The sequence below is a fragment of the Haemaphysalis longicornis genome, unplaced genomic scaffold (assembly GCF_048455015.1).
Source record: "Haemaphysalis longicornis isolate Haplotype H1 unplaced genomic scaffold, Haemaphysalis longicornis Haplotype H1 scaffold_2, whole genome shotgun sequence".
NCBI classification, from domain to species: Eukaryota; Metazoa; Arthropoda; class Arachnida; order Ixodida; family Ixodidae; genus Haemaphysalis; species Haemaphysalis longicornis.
In genome coordinates, this window is record NW_027526295.1 from 124,712,860 (window position 1) to 124,738,506 (window position 25,647).

At 46.9% G+C, this 25,647-nt stretch overlaps 1 protein-coding gene across 4 annotated transcripts in view; it reads left to right on the plus strand.

The window, feature by feature from the left end:
• Positions 1–25,647, plus strand: part of Ubr3 (Ubr3 ubiquitin ligase) — a 167,232-nt gene that overhangs the window by 15,269 nt on the left and 126,316 nt on the right. For 2 of the 4 annotated variants that reach the window (XM_077698228.1, XM_077698227.1), the window contains exon 1: positions 18,712–19,053. The exons of 1 other annotated variant lie outside the window; for it this stretch is intronic. In XM_077698228.1, coding sequence (XP_077554354.1) covers positions 18,747–19,053 — 307 coding nt within the window. In that variant the 5' untranslated portion in view covers positions 18,712–18,746. Of the gene's footprint in view, positions 1–18,711; positions 19,054–25,647 lie in introns of those variants that run through there. One more of the 4 variants, XM_077698226.1, reaches the window with a different exon arrangement.

The following is a 25,647-nucleotide window of genomic DNA, read 5'->3' on the forward strand; positions in this document are numbered from 1 at the left end:
TGCAGTATGTGTTGTATTCCACTCCATGCCCATGATTCCACTCCATAGAGCCAGTAATGCGCAACGGCTCCTGGCCTCCCTGGAGGTGGTACCTACATTTATTAATTGGTCCTTTCTACAGTGATGTTTTTGTAACTATAATAGTATATCACGGCTGTGATAGTATTGTTTCGCGTGCAGAGTATGTTATCCCAACTACAAATTCAGGCCGACCGATTACAAGCAACTTCTGAATAGAGTAGTTCCATATGACAAGTCTCAAGCTATGAAAGCTTTGAATATGGGCCGTTTGATTATCCTTGCTCCTGATTTGTTCGTATGCGTGCCAGCACGAATCGCTGCGTAGTTTACGTAACTTTTGCTGTGCTCATTCATACCTGACTTACAGAAGCAATAGGTGCATGCGTCCTCAATTATGGCGCGGCCTTGATAGTTTCCGCGCCACAATACGTTTCCCCATTACATTTAGCACGCGCCTTCTTACAAGTGCAACTCATGGTGCATTAAAGTGAGACGTCTTAAAGGGACAGACAACCGATTATTGTCGAGTATATATTCTCTATCCCAAATGAAAGGGCATCACTTAAAGCACCTTGACGAGAAACGGTTTTGCTGATAACGCCCTAGAACTTCTTAAATCGAAATTTTTAGATCTGCGAATTTTTAAAATGTTTAGAAATACATATACAATTTAACATTGTACAAATACTTGTGTTGAAAGGTTTTCAATACGTACATAAACGTTTCAGCAGTTACAGTAGCTGCTAGGTTTGCAGGTCGGCTACCGAGTCGGCTTTCTAAGTAGAAAGCCACAACGCATTCACAAGGCCCACCTTCACCTGGAACCATAAAACACACTGGCGACGGGGATGCGTACTGAGATCGCATTTTAGGCGTGTGTATTATTCCCATCCAATCCCGAATTTTAATTTTAAAAAATCTGAGAGCTGACACTATAGCTGATTAGCGATCGCAGTGACATAGTTTGTCTCGGGTGTCTGCTAGTTTCTGCATAGTGTGTCTACTAGTTTCTACCTTTAATTTTATGCGTGGTGAATAAAACTTCATGTAAAGGTCATTTCAATAGCCAACACGCCCCTTCACCAAGTGTGTAATCATTTCCTTAGCCGGTGCAGTATTGCATTCAGGGTCAATTTTCCTGCTTGGAACTTCTGATTATGCTAGGTGGCAAGTTGAAGGTGAACTTGAGTGAGTTTGTGTTGTGGGTGCCCAAGAGTTTTTGTGAGGGTGTAAAGGTGGGCAGGTGAAGGGCCGTTTTGTAGGCTTTCCATGGAAACACTGGTTCCAGAAACATCTTTTTTTTTGCTTTCCAACCAATTCTGATGAAACTTCATAGGCTTGTTCAGTTTTTTTAGCTGATTTCAAATATCTAATTAGTTTTGATGTGAGGCAACTAGTTTCTGTGTTAATTTAGAAAAAATTCCTTGGTTGTTTATGAGAGCAGTAGAAAAAAACTATTCAACAAGATTGCCAGCAAGACATGAATAGATACCAGAAGTTGTGGAGAATGAAACATGGGAAGCAGTTTTTTGTTTTGCAATCACATACAAGTTTCACCAATTCTAACTTCTAGGTTTGAACTACTATTGCTAACCAATTAAAAATAATGCTAAATAAACAAATACTGAAATGCAAGATCTGCTTCCCATATCGCATGGTTTACACATTCAGCTTCACAGTGCGAAAGAAGTGATCATTTCTAGTTGCACTACATGCTGGGATGCACTGTCGGCATCAAATGAAACGCGAACAGGAAATTATGGACTAGAACGTGCAGAACGAGAACGGGCTAGGGCAAAGGCCAGTTCTTCGTCCTCCTTCGGGTGTTTGGTTTGGGTAGAGCAGGGGTCAAGAACTTTGCTCGAGCAGTCAATGGCGGCTGAAACCATAGCTCCACGTGGCTGTGTCAATACAAACAACGTGCAGATTTCCTCGAGTTCCTGGACTCGCAGCTCTCTCCGCAGGGGTGGAGATCTTGTCGAAGGCGGTCTTCTCATGTAAAATGCGGAGGCTGTCTAATAGGTGTCTGCTCGCGGTTATCTTGGTGAGGTGCTCCAGGTGCGCAGAGTGTTGCACGGCTTGCACCTTGATTTGTTCTTCGAAAGTGTTGCGCGCACCCAACGCGTCATATTTTTCGTTTGGAGTGTGCATGGGTATTCTTAGGGCTTAGTAATGCTCCTTTCTTGATGAGGCTGCTTGGCTTGCAGTCATTTTAAAATATTTACGGAATTGTGGAGTTGTTAGGGGTTTGTGTGAGGGAGAGGCTGGAAGATGGGTACTTGTTGTTAAGGGGGGATATGGCGATCCACCCGCCCCAGTTGACTGAATATTGCTTCACTACAGTTCGCAAACTGGGGTCACTTCAAATGTAAGCTGAATAATCTTGCGCAAGCGCTGTTGGGTAATGAAATTGTAGGTGTAAAACTATATTATGACCATTGATCTAAATTCCTGCGTAGGCTAAATAAATGGTGGGAAGCGGCAGCGTCCCGCGGTGTCCTACGGCTGCGGGTCGAATATGACAAGCGTTAGGTCGGCGGGGGAGCGGGGGCGATGCTACGATATGAACAATACATTCTAGCTTCACCGTACTATCAGATCCGTTCGCCCCTAACGAGATCCGCGGCTTGTTTGGTTTAATAATCGGTATCCTGGAGTAGCTACCTAGCGATGATAAATAAGAGTATCTAAACAAATGGCGTAAACATGCACAAGCAAACCGCGGTATGTACGTGCGTTGCTTAAAATAAGCTGCCGACAGTTTTTACCTACGATTGCCTTTGTGCAGTCACGCGGGCGCCGGCTGGCAGATTTTTATGTAGCTTTGTGCTTTACACAAATATTGACGCCCAGGTGCAACATACGACGCGGGGCGCTGCGCGTTTCTCGCGCAAGCACGACCATTGCCCAGGTCAGGTTAGTTTTTCCAGACTGCTCTCACACTGTAGTTCGCGTAAATCCATATCGCGGCCTCTCAACGCCGAAAGTGCACAACAAACGTCTTCGAATCGAGCACGCATTAATAAAAAAAAGTAAAAGCATTGCACGCACGGCATAGGACTCGCCGGCCAATAAGATGGCTCTAGCGGCGCCGGAGTGCGCGGTGTGCCGGAGCACGACCGGCTTTATGAATAGCGACCTGCGCACGCGCCCTTTTCCTACGGGGCTACGCGGTCCTGTTTTTTCCCGCCGTATACATTTTAGGGTTTGGACAAGTTATTAGGCTCTGTTGACATTAACAGAGCGATGACAATGCTGACAACCTGGCAGTTGTCATTAGCATCGCGCCACAAAGGCGGTGCGTTCGGAGAGCTATTTTTCTGCCCTACACTGAAGGTGCGGGGAGTTTCTTTGTGCAGCTGAGCCACCCAGGCTTGGACCACATGATGGAGCGTGTATATGCTGCTGACTACTGCGCCGGACGACGGGTCGTCTGCAGCTGGCGAGCCTGCTGAAGCGGAGTGGTGCAGCCTGGCCGAGGGAGTCGGCAGTCTCTACTTTGCGGCCACGGGCCATCACGGATGCACCGCCACCTTAGCAACGCTTGCTTGGGCTGGCTGGTGCGATTCTTCACGGATCTACCTGCCTGCAGACATCAGCGGGTGATGACCGCGCCTGCTGGAACATTGCCAGCGGTGGCATTGGGCAAGCGGAAGCCGGCGTAGGGAACGCTATGCAGTGACTAACGATTTAATCGACGAACGAACTTTTCGTCGCCTCTAGTCCTGTAGTCAGCTCTCGCCGGCGTACGCAAGAAATTTAGGAGGGAGGGATGTGGGGATCGCGACTTTCACGCGAACCCCTTTCTGGCTAGCTTCCCATCGCGGCTGGCGTTGCACAATGCGCCTCGCTCGCGCGACGGGAACCATACGAGAGGGCGCCAGCGACCGGAGTCTTCGTTGTCGCCAGGGTGGAGGCGTTGACCCTTTTCCCCTTTGCCTTACCTGAGAACCAGTTCTTCCTCGGCACTAGCGCCACCAAATGGCGAGGTCTGGTGGGTTGTCGCATGACGAGAGGACGCTCTCTTGTCTTGGGGATGCGGTGGCGCGCGGACGTTTCGGCGGCCAGTCCGGACCTGGGAAACGCACCACAATGGGACGTGTCCGGGCGAGCTGGGAGACTGCAACCGCGCTCGCACGCGCAGCGCTCCGCTGCTCCGGTATGCCATCGGTGATTCAAACCATCTCGATCTCTAGCGTTGTTTAATGCCACGCTTCCAGTGTTACCGTTATGGCCTACGAGTAGTCTGTATGCAGTATATTTGATTTGCACTTGGCAATAAATGCTGCCATATGGTGTTTTGCCCTCTCCGCCTCCTGCCTTTGTCTGCCTCCGCAAACAACGGACCCGTACGCAGCCGGCGCTCGCAAGGAATGTTTGCTGAGCGCGGATGGCTGCGGGGTGGGAAATAACTAGTGTGTGAAATGTAGAATCCTACTATGTATGTGTATGTGTATATGTATATGTATATATGTATATGTGTATGTATGTATGTATATATATATATATATATATATATATATATATATATATATCACCACGTCCGATTCTCAAGACGCCATGTTTGTTCTCCCCAGGACGGATTCCCCGCTTCTTCACTTCCACTCGGCGGCTGTCCTCCTCGGTTTGGTAGTGGATTGGCCGGTGACCTAGGTCTCAGTTTTTTGCTTGATGTTTTACGTCTCTACACTCGGCCACACTGCAAAGAGGTGCACCACCGAGCTGTTTGCGTGGGCCCCTGGCTCTGTCTCGACAGACCCACGAAAGGCTAAAGAGTCCGTTGCAGGTCTCTTCCCGTTGGTTATGTCTCGTGGTTCGGTTCTCTTTCTTTCTGGCCAGTGCTAGAGCAAAGCTTGTTTCCATTGATGAGGAATTCTTCACTGCATATTTCAGAAAGATCCTCTCCGGCGTTTCTAAGCGGCGTGTTCTGCTGTCAATGCTGTCCGTTTGTTTGAAGGTATTCCTCCCTCTCATGGTCATTTGGTTCTCGTTTTCATTTATGCGTAAGTCCGTCTTTTGTCCACGTGCTTGCCTTCAAGATTTTTGTTGTCGGTATCGCTAATTGTCGCAAAAGCATCCTTGTCTGTAGCAGGTGTATCCTTATGGTCGTCGTGCTTTTCATCTTTCGTTCGGGCGTTTGATGCTACCTCGCCGCTGGCTTCGGCCTCGTCACTTTTAGCTGAAACGATGTCCTGATCCTCAATGGATTCTTCATAAACGTTTGTGGATGAGTTTCCCAAGATGTTGGTATCGGTCGTCTTTTTGCCTTCTGGTCGGCACAAGATTCTCTTCCTGGGGTAGTTCATGTTACCCATCGTGGTAAGCGGAATGTGGTCTTCCACCGGCACCTTGGAGTTGTTGCAGGGCTCCATTCCAAGGCTCACGTTATCTTTGTTCAAGGATGTGGGCGTCGTGATGTCTGAAAAGTGGTAGGACCCGTCCTCACTTCGTTCTCTGGGCGGGGTAGGTGTGAGTGCCACCACATGCGGCTGCTGCTCCGCCAGACGTCTTGATTGCAACCGGGAGAGCGAAGAACGGTGAATGGTGCTCCTCACATTCATGTCGTCGAGCTGCTGAGCCGTGTCCTGGGGATGCTGCGGAAGGACCTCGTCGCCAACGCAGCTGTTGACCGACGGGGGACGGTGGCATTCCTGGAACTACAACTACAACTACAACTACAACTACCGCCTTCGTGCCATCCTGCGGCTGGCACTGCGGCGTAGCTGTCTTACTGTGGGCTTGTTGAGAGACAGCTGCCGCCTTCGTGCCATCCTGCGGCTGGCACTGCGGCGTAGCTGTCTTACTGTGGGCTTGTTGAGAGACAGCTGCCGCCTTCGTGCCATCCTGCGGCTGGCACTGCGGCGTAGCTGTCTTACTGTGGGCTTGTTGAGAGACAGCTGCCGCCTTCGTGCCATCCTGCGGCTGGCACTGCGGCGTAGCTGTCTTACTGTGGGCTTGTTGAGAGACAGCTGCCGCCTTCGTGCCATCCTGCGGCTGGCACTGCGGCGTAGCTGTCTTACTGTGGGCTTGTTGAGAGACAGCTGCCGCCTTCGTGCCATCCTGCGGCTGGCACTGCGGCGTAGCTGTCTTACTGTGGGCTTGTTGAGAGACAGCTGCCGCCTTCGTGCCATCCTGCGGCTGGCACTGCGGCGTAGCTGTCTTACTGTGGGCTTGTTGAGAGACAGCTGCCGCCTTCGTGCCATCCTGCGGCTGGCACTGCGGCGTAGCTGTCTTACTGTGGGCTTGTTGAGAGACAGCTGCCGCCTTCGTGCCATCCTGCGGCTGGCACTGCGGCGTAGCTGTCTTACTGTGGGCTTGTTGAGAGACAGCTGCCGCCTTCGTGCCATCCTGCGGCTGGCACTGCGGCGTAGCTGTCTTACTGTGGGCTTGTTGAGAGACAGCTGCCGCCTTCGTGCCATCCTGCGGCTGGCACTGCGGCGTAGCTGTCTTACTGTGGGCTTGTTGAGAGACAGCTGCCGCCTTCGTGCCATCCTGCGGCTGGCACTGCGGCGTAGCTGTCTTACTGTGGGCTTGTTGAGAGACAGCTGCCGCCTTCGTGCCATCCTGCGGCTGGCACTGCGGCGTAGCTGTCTTACTGTGGGCTTGTTGAGAGACAGCTGCCGCCTTCGTGCCATCCTGCGGCTGGCACTGCGGCGTAGCTGTCTTACTGTGGGCTTGTTGAGAGACAGCTGCCGCCTTCGTGCCATCCTGCGGCTGGCACTGCGGCGTAGCTGTCTTACTGTGGGCTTGTTGAGAGACAGCTGCCGCCTTCGTGCCATCCTGCGGCTGGCACTGCGGCGTAGCTGTCTTACTGTGGGCTTGTTGAGAGACAGCTGCCGCCTTCGTGCCATCCTGCGGCTGGCACTGCGGCGTAGCTGTCTTACTGTGGGCTTGTTGAGAGACAGCTGCCGCCTTCGTGCCATCCTGCGGCTGGCACTGCGGCGTAGTTGTCTTCCGAAGCATAATCGGTTCGCGCTTCATGAGCTGCGCTTTTTTTTCTCGACTATTGTTTCTATTTGCTTTCGTGTTTGTGTTCCTATTCTTGCCACGGTTAAGCCAGGTTTCCCGTTGTAAATTTGATGTACATAATAAAAACAACTACACAGAGGGACCTGGTGATTTGTTTCTGAATTGTTTTGCAAGTCCCGTAATTGCTTCGCAAAATTGATGCATTTTGTTTATTGTGCCTCGCGGTCCGATTTTTGTTTTATAGATGCATTGTACAGGAAATTATTTAACGAGTGCGCATTAAATAAATGAGTAACGTTAAATAAATTCCTTTTAAAGGGCATGTATAAAGCAGAAATCGGGCAGCGAGGCATCCCATAAAATAGGCATTGGTCATAAAGACTGGCCACAAAGCCAAAAATGTGCATGAGAATTCACGGGGTGCACCCATAGGCATTATCATGGCAACATACTTTGCCAAGATTTGTTCAATATTGGCCTTGCAGAGCTTGGCCATTTGTTGGCTTGTCAACTTTCCCAAGCGCCAGCCAATAATGGCGGCCGAAGTATTGCCAAGCTCGGACACGTTGGCCAGGGCCGTACCCAGAAATTTTTTTCAGGGGGTGTTATGAATTTTGGGACGGGGGTAATTTGGCTGAAAGCAACAGTAAGTATTGTTTACGTGCTGCCTGGAAAAGATTTCGGGAAGGGTTCGAACCCCCAAACCCCCCCTCTGGGTACGGCCCTGCATTGGCCACTGATGATTTGCCGTGCTTGGGCTTGGCAATTTCTGCTGCTTGGGAACGTCTTGTACACATTGAGGTTCGTACGTCTTCTAGTCATCTTAGTAAAGATGACTTATCAACATCTCACGGAGCTCAAGACGTCGGAGATCTTGCACAATTGTCCTGTAGATATCTCTCTTAAGACATCTTTGAGACAAAAAATAGACGTCTTATAGCTAACTCGCATAGTGCAAGATGTCTAAGACCTTGCAAGACCATGGTGGACATCTATAAGACGTTTTGTGTTCAGTGGGCTTTTAGGCCTCCAAAATTGTGCTGGGCAAGGTAGTGTAATTAGGTTACTGAGTAGTTACTACAACATATTTTACTTATTTCTTGCCTGAATATTGAGCGCGTGGGCAAATTCTATTTTGCAATAGGCAGTTTTAGCATATCGATACCGTGTTTGCGTTACCGTTTACCGTGTTGCTGCACAGCGCGAGAGTTACCGCGAACAGTAACTTACCGGCACAGGCTTCACCGTCACCAGCGGCTTCCGGTAACACGGTAAACGGTAAAGAAAACGTGTCGGAAGGACCCTTTAAACCCAGTAGAGTTAGAGTCAATAGGCAGTTTTAACATATCGTTACCGCGTTTACGTTACCGTTTACCGTGTTTGCGGGAGTCCACTGCGCAGTGCGAGAGTTACCGCGAACGGTAACTTACCGGCCTATTACTTACCGGTTAGAGTCAAAACTGCCTATTGACTCTAACTCTACTAGGTTTAAAGGGTCCTTCCGACACGTTTTCTTTTTAAGCTCTACAGGTGATGGCTATATTGTCAAAGCAACTACAGTTATTGTGAACGCTTCACCCGAAAAGTGAAATATTCCAGCTACTTTAAACAAAAGCAAATAGATATCAGCAAAAAAAATTATGCGTGATTTGCTTTGACACTAATTCATCAGATGTCGCTACTTGCGCCGCGGCGGCCGAAATACGCAAACCGCAAACGGTGTGCTAAATAAAAGAGTTTTAGCATAGCGTTACCGTGTTTACGTTACCGTTTACCGTGTTTGCGGGAGTCGACTGCGCAGCGCGAGAGTTACCGCGAACGGTAACTTGCCGGCACAGGCTTCACCGTCGCCAGCGGCTTCCGGTAACACAGTAAACGGTAACGCAAACACGGTAACGATATGCTAAAACTGCCTATTGACTCTAACTCTACTAGGTTTAAAGGGTCCTTCCGACACGTTTTCGTTTTAAGCTCTACAGGTGATGGCTATATTGTCAAAGCAACTACAGTTATTGTGAACGCTTCACCCGAAAAGTGAAATATTCCAGCTACTTTAAACAAAAGCAAATAGATATCAGCAAAAAAAGTTATGCGTGATTTGCTTTGACACTAATCCATCAGATGTCGCTACTTGCGCCGCGGCGGCCGAAATACGCAAACCGCAAACGGTGTGCTAAATAAAAGAGAGTTTTAGCATAGCGTTACCGTGTTTACGTTACCGTTTACCGTGTTTGCGGGAGTCGACTGCGCAGCGCGAGAGTTACCGCGAACGGTAAGTTGCCGGCACAGGCTTCACCGTCGCGGCTTCCGGTAACACGGTAAACGGTAACGCAAACACGGTAACGATATGCTAAAACTGCCTATTGACTCTAACTCTACTAGGTTTAAAGGGTCCTTCCGACACGTTTTCTTTTTAAGCTCTACAGGTGATGGCTATATTGTCAAAGCAACTACAGTTATTGTGAACGCTTCACCCGAAAAGTGAAATATTCTAGCTACTTTAAACAAAAGCAAATAGATATCAGCAAAAAAAATTATGCGTGATTTGCTTTGACACTAATTCATCAGATGTCGCTACTTGCGCCGCGGCGGCCGAAATACGCAAACCGCAAACGGTGTGCTAAATAAAAGAGTTTTAGCATAGCGTTACCGTGTTTACGTTACCGTTTACCGTGTTTGCGGGAGTCGACTGCGCAGCGCGAGAGTTACCGCGAACGGTAACTTGCCGGCACAGGCTTCACCGTCGCGGCTTCCGGTAACACGGTAAACGGTAACGATATGCTAAAACTGCCTATTGACTCTAACTCTACTAGGTTTAAAGGGTCCTTCCGACACGTTTTCTTTTTAAGCTCTACAGGTGATGGCTATATTGTCAAAGCAACTACAGTTATTGGGAACGCTTCACCCGAAAAGTGAAATATTCCAGCTACTTTAAACAAAAGCAAACAGATATCAGCAAAAAAAATTATGCGTGATTTGCTTTGACACTAATTCATCAGATGTCGCTACTTGCGCCGCGGCGGCCGAAATACGCAAACCGCAAACGGTGTGCTAAATAAAAGAGAGTTTTAGCATAGCGTTACCGTGTTTACGTTACCGTTTACCGTGTTTGCGGGAGTCGACTGCGCAGCGCGAGAGTTACCGCGAACGGTAAGTTGCCGGCACAGGCTTCACCGTCGCCAGAGGCTTCCGGTAACACGGTAAACGGTAACGCAAACACGGTAACGATATGCTAAAACTGCCTATTGACTCTAACTCTACTAGGTTCAAAGGGTCCTTCCGACACGTTTTCTTTTTAAGCTCTACAGGTGATGGCTATATTGTCAAAGCAACTACAGTTATTGTGAACGCTTCACCCGAAAAGTGAAATATTCTAGCTACTTTAAACAAAAGCAAATAGATATCAGCAAAAAAAATTATGCGTGATTTGCTTTGACACTAATCCATCAGATGTCGCTACTTGCGCCGCGGCGGCCGAAATACGCAAACCGAAAACGGTGTGCTAAATAAAAGAGTTTTAGCATAGCGTTACCGTGTTTACGTTAGCGTTTACCGTGTTTGCGGGAGTCGACTGCGCAGCGCGAGAGTTACCGCGAACGGTCTCTTGCCGGCACAGGCTTCACCGTCGCGGCTTCCGGTAACACGGTAAACGGTAACGCAAACACGGTAACGATATGCTAAAACTGCCTATTGACTCTAACTCTACTAGGTTTAAAGGGTCCTTCCGACACGTTTTCTTTTTAAGCTCTACAGGTGATGGCTATATTGTCAAAGCAACTACAGTTATTGTGAACGCTTCACCCGAAAAGTGAAATATTCTAGCTACTTTAAACAAAAGCAAATAGATATCAGCAAAAAAAATTATGCGTGATTTGCTTTGACACTAATTCATCAGATGTCGCTACTTGCGCCGCGGCGGCCGAAATACGCAAACCGCAAACGGTGTGCTAAATAAAAGAGAGTTTTAGCATAGCGTTACCGTGTTTACGTTACCGTTTACCGTGTTTGCGGGAGTCGACTGCGCAGCGCGAGAGTTACCGCGAACGGTAACTTGCCGGCACAGGCTTCACCGTCGCGGCTTCCGGTAACACGGTAAACGGTAACGCACACACGGTAACGATATGCTAAAACCGCCTATTGACTCTAACTCTACTAGGTTTAAAGGGTCCTTCCGACACGTTTTCTTTTTAAGCTCTACAGGTGATGGCTATATTGTCAAAGCAACTACAGTTATTGTGAACGCTTCACCCGAAAAGTGAAATATTCCAGCTACTTTAAACAAAAGCAAATAGATATCAGCAAAAAAAATTATGCGTGATTTGCTTTGACACTAATTCATCAGATGTCGCTACTTGCGCCGCGGCGGCCGAAATACGCAAACCGCAAACGGTGTGCTAAATAAAAGAGAGTTTTAGCATAGCGTTACCGTGTTTACATTACCGTTTACCGTGTTTGCGGGAGTCGACTGCGCAGCGCGAGAGTTACCGCGAACGGTAACTTGTCGGCACAGGCTTCACCGTCGCCAGAGGCTTCCGGTAACACGGTAAGCGGTGACGCAAACACGGTAATGATATGCTAAAACGCTATTACAGACGGATAACTGTGTGGTTTTGCTTTTCCACGCACTGCGTGCCCGCTTATGTATTACCCGTTAAAAGTACACGCAAGAGAAAACGGCTTGGGGTACGTGTTCTTAACGCCTGGATGAAACATATGTGCGAACCGTTTCCTCCGAGGAAAAATTTCAGCTTTAGACTTCAATGGCCATTCTTCTACAGACATTTGCATATGAAGTGACCGTTAGCGACGTACACATTAAAATTGATCGTACCACCATGGCTTGGCCCTTTCTCGCTTTCATAAAATTAGTTTTTTCTGTAGTTAGTTAAGATTTGGTAATAATATTTCGCGATATCTTTTTCCTGCAAATAAAACAGTATACCTGTACTACCCCTAATAAATTAATAGTTGCATTTGTTAAAACCCCAACTTCATTCTTGAGAAGAGCTGCGGGCGCTACAGAGTGGCACTGCGACCGCTGAAAGGTTCTATTTTGTTAATTCTCGCTCTTTCTTTTTTTGTGTGCGTTGCATATAAGTGCATTCGTTTATGCAACCGTACGGACTGGCACCATCACCGCTGCCGCGGCGTACGCATGCGAGTAACACGTACCAGACCGCGCTCGATCAACGCAGAAGCAGACGGAAGGTGTGCTGTACCGGGTCGGACGTAACGCAGCAACCTACGTGTTGTTTTTTAATTGGCGCCGCGTATCGTAAAACGGACCATTGCAAAAAGGTTGCAGGTTTATAGGGCGTCTTCATACTTTGGCTCCGCCAGCCGTAACGTTTTTTTACGGTGAAATACGTTTGACGTAACTTCAATTTAATTTTCAGGTTACGGCGGGCGCAAGTTTCTGACTTTCGGTTACGTCGAACGTAACTCAAAACATGAGGTTAAAATACAGTCGGACGCAACTTTAATTTTAAAAATCGCACGCCTCGGTTCGAGTCACCTGAGTCGAAACTGGGTGCGTTATTCCGGGAAGGGGCTAAATGGGAAAATACGAAACGGGAAGGGCGTTTTGTACCGGGCTGAAGCGGCAGGGAACAAACGAGAAGGTTCAAATGGGAACGGGTTCAAATGGGAACAGGGGAAATGGGAAAGGCGAATAGCTCTGATTCTCATCGTTTTTTCGCGTTCGTTGTCATCTGCATGCAATTTTCTGCAGCCAGAGCACCGGACCGGAGCTCGCCGGAACATCAAGAGCGCTCGAATAAAAGGGCTCGTTTTGGGGACGCAGGGTGCGCTGACGCTTCGTCAGCTGTTACATCTCGCTCTATCCCGCTTCCGTGTGCTGCCACAACAGAAACCCTGCCTGACGACGCCCCCGTGGACACGCTACCAGATGGATATTCGGGACAGCCTGGAGCGGTGATCCTTGAAGACAAGCATGATGGAGGTGTTTATGTTGACAACAGATCGGCGTCAACCTTGTTGACTACAGAAAAAGTTAAGTGGAAGAGGAAGGAAAGCGACCTCATGAGTCAAATTGTGCGACTAAACCGCTGCAACAGCTGAGAGAGGATTCCTTCAGTGCGGACCTTTCGTACATACGGCAAAAGGCCGCTGAAAAGTTAACGTGTCTTCCGCATTATTCTTGCTTGAACAAGTAAGGAATTTTAAGAAAGTAAGGCCGACATGGTCCGAGGAAACAACTTGTCGCTGTGTTGTTCTCAGCCCCATATATCTACAAAGGCATATGAACGTATACGAGGTGAAGCACTTCTGAGGCTGCACTGCAGAAGTGCTCAGTCCGGGCTTATTTGCATCCAAAGTGGCGACATGGGCTTCACAAAACTGGTTGCAGCTCGCCTTAAGACTGAAGCAGAAATCCTAAGCAAGCCACAATCAATGGGTGTAGCCCGAAAGAACCCATTCCCGTTTGACCCCTTCCCGTTTGAACCCATTCCCGAAACGCCCGTCCCGCTTGACCCGTCCCGTGTGCGCCAGTTCCCGAAACGACCTTCCCGTTCAGCTGGTTGGCTGCCTAATGATGTCTTCTCGCTGAACGTCTGAAAGGCCCTTAGAGGTAGTATTCCCGCGACAATTTTAAGTTTCTCTAGTAAAGAAAATTTAGGCTAGAGACGACCCTGCGCTGCTTAAGTTTTTGAAGGTTTGCCCTACTATGCAAACTGAGTACGCCAGAGTGACGGGAATAAACAGAATCAATAAAACGCAAAGCTAAGTTTATAGTTTTCACCGCTTCTCATGACTGCGATTTTTTATGGCCAGATGTGGCATATGTATCCAGATACATAGGGTTACTTTATTTTTATACATCTTTTTATCTTTATAGTTTTCATCTGTTTATTTTCGACATTGATGTACACTTGCGCTATTATAACGATTACATGTGTTAGTCCGCCAAATACGATTTCTTTCAAAGTGAGGGTGTTTTTGCGATTTTTTATTTGTGCTTCCGCGGCGCTTTTCTGGGCTTTTTTTATTTTATCATTTTTTGGTTTGTTAGTTTAAAAGACTTGTTTGTTAATTTAAAAGATTTGTTTATTAATTTGTTAATTGTTACTTTGTTTGTTAGGCTTTGTTAATTTAAAAGATTTGTTATTTGGTATGACGAATTGTAACCAAATGTCGTCGTCTCTAGATTCAAAAAGTGAAACCCACGTTTGAAAAGCAGTCAATTGAGGACTCTGGATGTACTGAGCATGCTATCGCAGCGGCTGTGAACAAACGGAAATAAATGAAAAACAATATGAAAATGTTTTTATAACGTTTCATATACTGGGTACGTTATTCCTGGAAGGGGCTAAACGGGAAAATGGGAAACGGGAAGGTTCTTTCGCCCCGGGTTGAAATGGGAAGGAACAAACGGGAAGGTTAAAATGGGAACGGGTTCAAACGGGAACGGGCCAAGTGGGAAAGGGCGAAACGGGAAGGTCGTTTTGCGCCGGGTTGAAACGGGACGGAACAAGCGGGAAGGGTGAAATGGGAATGGGTTCAAACGGGAACCTCCCCGCTCCATAGGTGTAATCTGTCACTTGTACGATACACGACGTACGATGTACTATGCAGTGCTGTGGGTTCGAATCCCAGCTGGGTTGATGGATTTTTCAATTAAATAATTCATTTTTTTTTATTTATTACAACCTACCCGCCGTTGTCGCTTGAGCTGCGCTTCACGTAGATAGCGCGCTGCGCTCGCGCTCTGCTTCCAGAAAGACTCGTTTCCGCTCCGTCTGATGCGCCGTTCCCACTTAGGGTCGGTAGAAGCGATAGTATAGCTACGTCATCTACAAACTCAGCCAATCTTTCTCCCCTTACTTCTAACTCCTCTCCAGCCTGTATTGCTTTTTTAGCGTATGGCATGCGGTTGCGCCGGCGGAGTTTTCTGCGTACACGGCAGCGCCGGATGTTCCTTTCGCGTGTCCATAAAAAGCTTCGCTTTAACATGTCGTGTATGACCAGCATTTTTTTCTTTCCTTTATTGTAGCAAATCGAGGGTTCAACACGTCAAGTATTCATCTTATTCCTCGTGCGTTTGTTTTTTACATCGAAACTGTATATCGCTAGGATACAGCAGGTCGTCCCCGTGGACGGAGACGAACGATTTTCAGCGGCGGATATATGTACTGGGTGTTTCCGGGAAGACGAAGTAATTTTTAAAAATAGGCTTTCGGAGCTAAAATTGTTTTAATTGCGCCAAGTGAACAGGAACCGTGGCGGGAGCTATAAAACGGTTTCAAGTGCCATGGCATACTTAACTAGAAGTTATTAATTAACTTTCTATTTATTCTAGTTAGGTGCTTGGTTGTAATAGGGAACTTGTAAAGGATCATGAGTCCATCTGATATCGATAATTAGATTTTTGAAATTGTAATTGCGTGCAGAGCCACAGAGCTCAGAACCTCAGCTCTCCAGATGCGCACAGCGGGCTCCATGCGGGAGCTGAGCGCCGCAAAGCCACGCCCACGCGCTCATGGCACTCAGAGCTGTACACGTCACGCGCACGCCGCGCTTTTTCTTCGGCACGAACAGAGGCAAGGGGAGTAGTTTTCATTGAACTTTCTCGCCCGCCCAAATGGGAGTTGGCATCATGATTGCCGAGTGTGGCCGAGAACTGCCGCCATTTGCGTGCGGCGGTCACGATTCATCCGCAGATAATATATAAGGAAATACAAGTAAAAGAAACATTGTAATCCGGAAATCCGGCTATTAGATGCTTTTCGACTGTTCAGATGCCCCTTGCCTCTGTTCGTGCCGAAGACAAAGCGCGGCGTGAGAAAAAATGTGAGTGACGAACGAGCTGATAAGCGTCGCGTCCGCATCATGCGCCGTGATTATGACGTACTTACCTCATCCGGAATGTGTCTGAACAAGTGTATGAGCATATTGATCTGATATGTACTACTACATAATTATTTTTGGTCATTTTTTTCTAAAAAAACCACACAAAATAATCCATGCATAATCGAATTATTCGATGCCAATTAATCGAGTTGAAATATTAACTGACACCCAACCCTATTAATTACTCTTGAACCATGTAAATTGGTTCAAGAGTCTTCAAGAGCTGTAAATTTTTTGTGCTTTACGTTATGCCGGACGTAACTCAAAACATTGGCCTAAAGTTCCGTCGGACGTAACTTTAGTTTTCAATTTGGGGTTCCGTCAGACGTAACTCTAGAAACCAGCTTAAAGTTCCGTCGGACGTAACTCTAGAAACGGGCTTAAAGTTCCGTCGGACGTAACTCTAGTTTTCGGTTTTGGGTTCCGTCTGACGTAACTCTAGACACTACGAAAAAAAAAGCGAGACGTATTTAAAAACTTTCAAATTTCGCGCCACAGTGACGTGTTATGAGCAAGAATGACGTCATACGGGCCAATAATAAAACACAATTTTCAGTGCGTTAACTGCACGTTAGCATTCAAGTGATGCGGTCAAATGGAACTAGAGGCCCCATTACAGACGTCCAGTCATGTCTCGTCCCGACAGGTCAGTTAGGCAGCCGCCAATCGCACAAACAAGGTTCAGTGACGTCATTGAAAAGTTGCGGGAAATTGGCTAGGGGGTCGCGACTGCTTCACACGTTTTCTTCAATATCTCCGTTATTTGTTCGAAGATTGCGATGATATTGGTATCATTGTTATCGGGACTAAGCAGTCTTTCTAATAAACCCAACTTGTATTTTGTCTTCATGGCTCCTTTAAAGCCGTTCTCACGTAGGGGACTGAGAAAACACTGACAGAAAACATGTCAAAAGCGCATATGGGCAGATACAGCAAAACGGATTCTTACAATTGGCCTTATTCAGGTTACTGACAAGTGACATGCACCCACACACGCAACCCACTCTCATCTAAGTGCAAATCCGTGCTTCACATTTTAATTCAATGCCAAACACTCGACAAAACACGGCGCAAACACTCCCCAGTACTCTGCAGGCAACGTATCCCACTACGTTCTGCTTTATTTTTATCTTACGACCCCATGATTCCCTTTAAGCACTTTCTCACGTACCTATCACGGTATAAATGCCTAAAGCTCATTTCCCGGCCGCGGCGGCTGCTTTCCTAATAGAGGCGAAAAGCAAAAACGCCCGTGTGTACGAGATTTCGGCGCACATTAAAGATCCCCAGGTGGTCAAAATTAATCCGGAGCCCTCCACTACGGCGCGCCTCATCGCCTGACAATCATAAAGCTCATTTTGTATCTTTCGTAATCCCAAACTGCCCCTATACTCCAGCCACCTTAATTTTTTTTTTGTATAGTATTTGTATTGAGCACTCACCTTTACTTTAACTACACAGTCTTATTTCCACCTTACGCCTTTTTTTATAAGCAGTTCATTTTCTTGCACCATTGAGCACCGACGATCATCATCATCACGATGAATAATGTAGTAAAATAAGCGGAAGGAATATATGGCAGTTCGTATGCCACTGGAACGCTGAGAACAAAGGACACCAGGTGTGTGTAAACAACCCTGATCAGACGTAGTTGAGAATCCAACGTCACCTCGACGATCCGGAAAACGAACGCAATAAGGCTGCAGATGAAAGAAAACGACATGTGCATCACATAGTTTTCTGGGAAGATCGCAAGGTAATATTCCTGCGTTCACATGAGCGTGGCTGTGGACGTAGGTATTCGACGGCCTGACGTTAGGCCTAAAGTTTCTTTCCGCTCTACCGTGGTTTACCGGTACCCGTAGCCAGAGGCTTCGGAAGTGTTTTGGAGGCAAGGGAAGCTCAAGCCAATCGCTGATGATAGCATGCCAGCGAGATGCCCTCACTTGCTGCTATCCGTTTCTCGAAGACGAATAGAAGACTATACGCTCTACGCAATGACCGTAAAAACGTCTGTCCATTCAATTGCCACACCTACGTACACCAACCGTGGCAAAGCCAAGGCACGCCCCTTCTCGATGTCTTGTGTATCGTGCACTAGCGGTTCACAGCTGCAAATTCTTTGTCAAGAGAGCAACATCGGTGTCAGGCATTCGCAAACTTTTATCGGTCACAAATATATGTATGTATGACCGATTCGCGAAAAATTAATAAAAATCAAAGGGTTCCTCATTAGCTCATGTACTGTTCCATGAACTATTCGGCAGCCACTTTCAAAAACAGTAATGCGGAATATTGGAAATTAGAAATAACTTCGAATAAGAATGGGTTGAAACGAGACAGGCTCATTTGTCTGTCTCCCTTACTGCGTGGGATCACTTTTAGCGCCGTATCTTGGGAGTTGCTATGCACCAGCTGTCCCAACAGCACATTTTGCTGAGGCTCAAATGAGAGGGGCCTTTCAGGAGCTCGAACGGAACAGGTTAATACGGCAATATGCTTTCCGGGAATGGTGTGGAGGGGAAAAGGTTTATTTCTGCCGTGGGGAATGGGTTGTTGGGCTACACCCGGCGAAATATTGACGAGATCTGAAAAATAGGAGAGTAATTAGACTAACGATGAAATGAATAATTAGACGGAAAATAAAAAGAAATGAAATTAACAACGACTGCGAAAATGAGAAACAGGACGTGTCCGCGCCGCGGGCTCCTTTCCAGGAGCAACTGTCCAATTTTTGAAAGGGCACACATGCGCTGCTCTGGCCACAATTAACAGCCTCGCCGTGAAAAAGAAGCTCCGGGAGTTGAGGCAGGGGGTGAAGCTACAATGCCGCCTGGCCGATTCCGGGAGAAACTCAAATCGAGCGGGCTCGTCGCCTCCGGCTCATGGAAACGCAACCGAAACTGACCCCGACTCCACGCCGTTTCTGGGGGTTCCTCAAGAATCGGCTGGCAACGCTAGACGGCAGATGGAAGTGTAAAATGGCCGCCGAAGTGCTAATTAAGAAGGGAAAAAGAGGAGCGGCTGCATATTTTCAATCGGAATGTGCAAGAACAAGCAACCCGAAGCAGCTAAACGAACTGCTGGACTTTATTCTCGATCCCCGAAAGCCTATAAGCATATGGGACACAATAGACTGGTGCAAATGGCTCATGGCAGGAGGCAAGACCCCGGACGAGTTTTCCCAGACAGGTGAGCGCACTCATTCCCCCCTCTCGAGCTCTGTCGGAGGTGTCATATCGCGATGAGGGTCTCCTTGCGAGCACCGGGCTCCGAGTAACGCTAGAAAGCGACTCGCGTCGTTGCAGTGTGGTCGCCGTCACCACCGGGCCTCGGTTCCCGTCGGGCACTTGTAGCCTCGTACGGGACGTTGCTGGCTCTCACCTTGACGCGTAGGCGCTCCTACGAGCGAGACGCGCGCGTCGCCCAATAAACTTGGCGATTTTAGCACGATATCCTACCCATCGCGTTCGCTTTTGAAGTTGGTTTGGTTATGCTATCGCAGGAAACGGCGAACATTGCCCGGTTTTGTGGGAAAGGGGCTTTGCAGGGTTTGCTTACGCGGTTTCGGTCGCGAGCAGTAAATACGCAGAGCACTCGTAACTGCGTCACCCAAGGCACTCGTCTATTCGCCACGGACGGCTTGTTCGGAGTTTCGATGAATTAACCTGGGCCTCAATTTCAGTGCCAGACGCCGAAATGAAAGGCGCATGTCCTGCGGATGTAGGGTTCAGCTCGGTAGCGGGGTTTCGTCGTCGTAGGTGCTCGGCGAATTTTGTTTTGCGTTCTGTTGACATTTGGAGCGCAGCTGTTTGTAAGCTGAAACGACTGTAAAGTGTTTTGCTTGCTGTTCAAACAATAAAGCAGACTTCCATTCACGCGTGCCCGTCGTCGGTGTTGTGTCTGCGTTGGCACGGTCTGCACTACTTGGCAGACGGGTTGCGAAACCAGTGCGGCGATTGCCAACTTTTGCGTAGCTGATCTCTCAGCCTCCGGTGGCTAGCGAGAGCGTGGGTCGGTCCTTTCTTGCGAATCAGCGGCCGTCGGTCGCTTCGCTAGTCATGCGTGACTGCCGACCCTTACTGCGGCGAGGTTCTAAGCCTCATGCCTCGCTTTAATCTTTAACGCTCGAGGCCAGTACGAGGTCTAGCTCTCGGCGTTAGCCCATTGTACCATACGGACTGAGCTCTATCGGGACGGAGCTCGTCAGTGCGTTTTTTCCCCTTACTGAAACGGTTTTAACTGCTATTATGACACCTTTTTTCTTCCTCGGGCCGCACTCGTTACATCTGAAGCGTTGGGAGAGAACTCCTATTCCGAAGCACGCATTTCATAGTGCACGTCTGCCAGCAGTTGGGCAGCACACAGGGTGCCAGTGTAAGAGCTCTTGTGAGCAGTTTTTCGGGGGTCCTGGATTTCTTATTCCTGGACCATGAAGTTTTGCTAACTCGCTTCTGGTCAATTTCTGCACCAGAAAACTCGGGCTGGGCTATGTCAGATGACCCATGTCTCTGTAGCCTCTCAGACTTCTGCCACTTTGAACATTGGTCAAAATAAAAAAATGCAGAAACGGCCACACCCACTTGTTTTGCTCGTCTATTTTTTTTTGGGGGGGGGGGGGAGGAGGGGGGGGGGGATGGATGCAGTTGACCACCTTGTTTTGAGACCTGGGGAGGGCCCATATAATATAACAGTGTGAAAAATCTGGACTAGTGTGCATATTATTTTGGCCTTTCTAGTGTTTCTCTTCTGGCCGGGCCGTTAGGAGTGCTATGACCGGAAGATGCTTGTCTAAGGAAAAACACTTTCTCCTTCATGATTGAAAATCAGCGCGGAAAAAACACAGCACAAGAAAGGAACGAGAAGTAGACAGGACAGCGCGGCCCAAATCACAGTCCTCTGAACTTTCTGCTTGTATAGACATCAGTTTCATTATTTTAGTAAAGCAGGAGTTACTGAGAACTAATGGTTGCATTTGCAAATGCTTTATAGTAATTGGCAGGTGTAATTGATTATTCTTGGGAGAAATAACCAGTCACCTTTCGAAAACTGATACCTAAGCTTTGTCCTTTCTTCAAAGCACTTGTCATTCACGTTAAATTGAAGTCTTGTGCTAATGTGGGCCTAAAGATGATTGCTAGGAATCATCAGGGTTAATAAGCTGCTTTTCCTGCGTGTAAGACCTCATGATCCTTCTTGCGTTTCTGTCTTGAAGTTTTCTGCTGTCTTCTTTTGTATTCACAAATTGCATGCAACAGGATGGGGATTTTAAGTCTAAAAGGATACCCGCCGGCAACCAGTTGCAGCGGTTTTGGGTTTAGTTCGATTGAGTTTTGGTGCTACTTGACGGAAAAGTGTGCGCATTAGATAATATCGAGTAATAACAATGTTTCTAGACGTTTTCCTCAATTTGACAGAAGCTTTTGGTTATGTTAGTTGTGAAATTCTTCGAAAGTTGGACTGATAGACATTTCATAGGAACGCTAATTTTTTAATAGCTTATCTCCTACGGCATCAATCACAGTTTGTCGAAATTGGTGAACTGAAGACGGCAACAAAGTTGGTGAACTGTGGAGTGCCACAGGGTAGCATTTTAGGTCCGTTTCTTTGCACCGTTTAGTTATTAAATGAGATTTGTTTATATTGATAAAATTGCTGAATGTCTCGCATATTGCCATGAACTATGCCTTTGGATATGTTTTTTTATGTTTTGTTAGCAGCGTGTGGCTTTGCCAGGCTATCTTATCCAATAGTTCTGGCAGAGTGCACGTTTGCTCCTTCTGTCATAGGCCGCGCTGAGCAATCTTGTTTGATAGGGGAAGTATGTCACCTTGTATTCACTAACCTAGACTTCTTGTTTGATCTACTATGTTCTCGATCTATTTGTATGGTTCTGGAACCGGGAGGGATCCGAGATAAATGCATGGAGTGTAAATGATGCAGCATTCCTTTCGCTGATGCTTGGCTGCACGTGTCCCTTTGTTAACTGTTCTTTTGGCACTTGCGTTTTCTTTTGGTTTATTGCGGAGCACAAGTTTGTTCCAACAAACCTTATTTACTAAAAGAACCCTGCACTGTTCTTTGCTGCATTGCAATATGCAGACTACACAAGGTTGTTCTTTTCTGACGGTTCACATATTGATTTGGCAGGTCACGTAAATGTGACTCTTACATGCTTCCGTGTGTGGGCATTGATATTTCCTAAAAGTTAATGCTAACAAAACAAAAGCTGTTCTTTTTCACCCACATAGTCTGTAGAGTTGCTCCTAAATCAGACCCCAGTAAAAATGGTTGGGTCTTTCAGAACATCTAGTACAGTTGAACTTTATACAAGAGACACACACCAGGGAGCGGCTTCTGTCTCTTATATGAGGTGTCTTTTATAAGCAGGGTGCCATGTTTTTACCTCCAGTTCAGTGTGGGCACCCTATGGCAAAAATAAGCATGAAAGAACACTAAAGCATTTTGCAAACAGTCTTTTATAATTCGTTTTGCCACCAAAATTTATGAAGTGGTTCTGAATCATTCTTTGCTTCACCGCTGTATTTACACTGGTTTTTTACAACGGCCCCTTCAAGCTTTTTCTTCTTCCGCTGTGTGCAGAAGAGGCATCGCACATGTTGAGTCTGACGACCTGATGAATAGACAGAGTGCACAGTTTCTTCCACTGTGTAGCACTCCGGCTATTCATCAGGCTTCCGGACTGAACATTTGCGATGCTTCTTGATTGGGAGCTACACGATCGGGAGAGGCCAGTGCGCTCTCCTGGTACTCTCGGCTCGTGCAGGCGCCCACCCGCATGCGCAGTCTCACTCGTACGCTTGGCACTAAGCTTTAATTACTTCTGTGCATTGGGTTTCCATTGCCAGCTTCTCGTCATCGTTTCATAGCTGACTGAACCACTGCGTGTTTGCTGAAGTTGCAATAGCGATGTCCGTCGTCCCCCTTTGTTCCCACAACGGATGCAACTGCGGTTAGTGACTGGTCTCACTGCATCTAGAGTTAAAATGTCTGTTACAAGCGAGATTGATCATCAAAATTCAAGTATAACTTGTCTCTTACAACCGTCTTATATAGCCAATGTCTGTTATAAAAGAAGTAAAATGAATGGGAAAGATAGGGCAGCCGACCTTGTGAGTGAATAGTGTCTCTTATACCCGATTGTCTTTTACATCCGTGTGTCTTATAACGGGGTTCAACTGTACATATTTTGCTGGAGGCGGGTCGCAGATGGAATAAGAGCGTTGATAACGTCAATAAATTATTCTATCCCACCGTCCTTATGCATTCCCAGTGTTACACTCTTCGAACTCTGGTTACTTTTTACTCCGTGATTGTTTGTTTTGGCCTACGCTTAATTGTGACACTCCAGTCTGGGCGCAGGAAAATATAGGGAGACTGACAGCTTCGCAAAAACGAGTTGTCCGCCTTGTCAGCAAGGTTGCTTGTCTTTTTCATGCTTGAGAACTAATGCGTTATTCACTTGTATTTCGGGGACTTTGCTGCTGTTTCCAACAAGCGGTAATAGAAATAAAACAGTTCCCAATTTGATTCAGCTGATCTGGAACAAAGTTATTTCGCTGCATATTGTACCCATAAATCTGAAAGTGGAAAGTAAAAAAGAAGAGGTGGCTTTACTATGAGGAGAAAATGTTGTGAAGAGCAAATTATTTTCAAGAAATTCCATTATTTCTTTAAAACATATGCAGAGTTATTTCATGCGCAAGTCTCAGTAACTTTCTTCCATTTTTTTCCCCTCACTGGAGTCCTTCTGAGTTTTAATTTCCTAAACTCTATTGTTTCCTCCTGCATCGGTCATTCGATTTCATATTATAAATTGTATAGGTCATGCATTTTTTGGTGACATTACCATTTATCTTGTCCAGTGCCGCTTGCCACATGTTTCACTGGGAAACCATGGGCCAGGGAAGATTTCCTTCCTGCATCTTAAGTGCGTAAGAATAAGCACAATTCGATGCATAATCCATACTCTTTTTTTTTTTTTGGAGTGAGGAATTCCTTTCACGCCATCGCATTTAAATCTAAAAACAAGTTGTGCGGAGCCTCCAGAATGTGTAATACCCAATGAACCTTTAGATGTTGACAGTGCACCGGTAATACGTGCATGAGGAGCGCCTATTGGTAGTCGCAGATATGCTTTGGCTGCTCTGGAAGGAGGGCGAATTAGGCGTCAGCATGGCACAGCTGCAGTGGTTCTTGTAGTTTCGGTCCAAATGGAATATGGAGCTGCACGCATCAGAGCTCAGGGGTAGTTTGAGTGCTTAGTCCCAGTTTGAAAGTGTTTAGAGTTGGTTGGCAAGGGAGGCACTGGTGGGGAAATCGTACTTTAGGAGGAGTCGAAAAGGTAGATCCAAGGTTAATCTTCAATGCGCCCTACCCCACATTCTGGGGGCTTTGGTTGTATGCCAAGTGACATTACTTTTCACGAAACACTGATCCCACTGTAGTAATTTCCAGCAATCTAGGTCGAGTTTAATAAAGGGTGCTGCAGCAAACACACCCAGCACTTCTGACCGTCACCGCGGCTGCTTGAAATATAAAAGTTTAGTAGGCTGGCTGAAATTTCACAAAATTGATTTAGATTCTGCCTATCAGTTATGCTGAGTAGATTACGCTGCTTTTGTGCCTTTTTTGCTTTTGCATGTGTGACTTGGACTTGTTAATCAATATCGATATGCGTTGAACCGAGTTGGGCTGTGCTGAGCACTAAGCAGGTAATTTCCAACCCTAGTACTTGAGTGTGGTGCAGCTTGGTCATACTCGTGAAGCAGGCTTCGCTTTGTTGATTTGTCTGTTTGCCAAGAAAATTCTGCTATTTATATCTGCACGTGCGTGTACCAGTAAATCTAGGCATGTCTGCAAATGAATAATTACCTGATTGGGCTGTGAAACATTTAAGGCAAAGCCCCCAAACAACATCATGCTGCAAATTCCAGGTATTAGTCATTGTATCTTGCGCTGTGCTCACACTGACAACTTTTCCTGATCAGTTAAAAAGTCATAGTTGACATTTCTTCATTGTCTTCCGAGTATTTATCTCAACAGTTACGTGCCTACATAAACATTTGGAGGAGATGTGAATGGAAAGTGCTGGTGCACCAAAACTCCACAAAGCGGTCGACATTCAACAGCTTGTGAGGGGTGCCTAGTCTTGCTTTATTTCATGCCACGTCTATGCCTGCATTGAGGTCGGTCTAGTGAGCGTTTCTCGCCGGAGGTTGTTTCAGTGATACCGGCAGGGAGCTATTTACAGCTACTGTTTTTCTTTCAGTTCCTTACCAGGCACGAACCTTCATTATAAATCAGTGCTATGTTGCCAAAATAGTTGAACACTCCTGCATTTAAAGTTCCAAGGAGTAGATCAAGCCATTGCTGGTAGAATTGTGTATCCTGCGAACAGACTTTCCTGTTCAGGTTCTGTCAGTGCCCCCCTAAAAAATGACTTCATGATCCAGCTAGCAGCTGTTGTTAGGTGGCCCTGACCTTTTGAGACTGTGGCTGTTGTTTGGAATGTTGGCAAGGGTTTGCTTTATTGAAGGGACACCGGAGCGAACTAGCAAAGCTCTTGTTTGTGGTTTTATTGTGCAGTCCCACTGACAAAATTTACCGTAAAAGTATTTAACCAAAGACCAAAGCGTTAGTTTATTGACCTTTTATTTGTCAAGACAGGAAAAGAAAGAGGAAGAGGAGCTACACGTCCTTCATGGTCCTCCTTGTGAACGGCTGAAATGGCATCGCACTAGTTTGCAATCTAGCTCGGTGCTA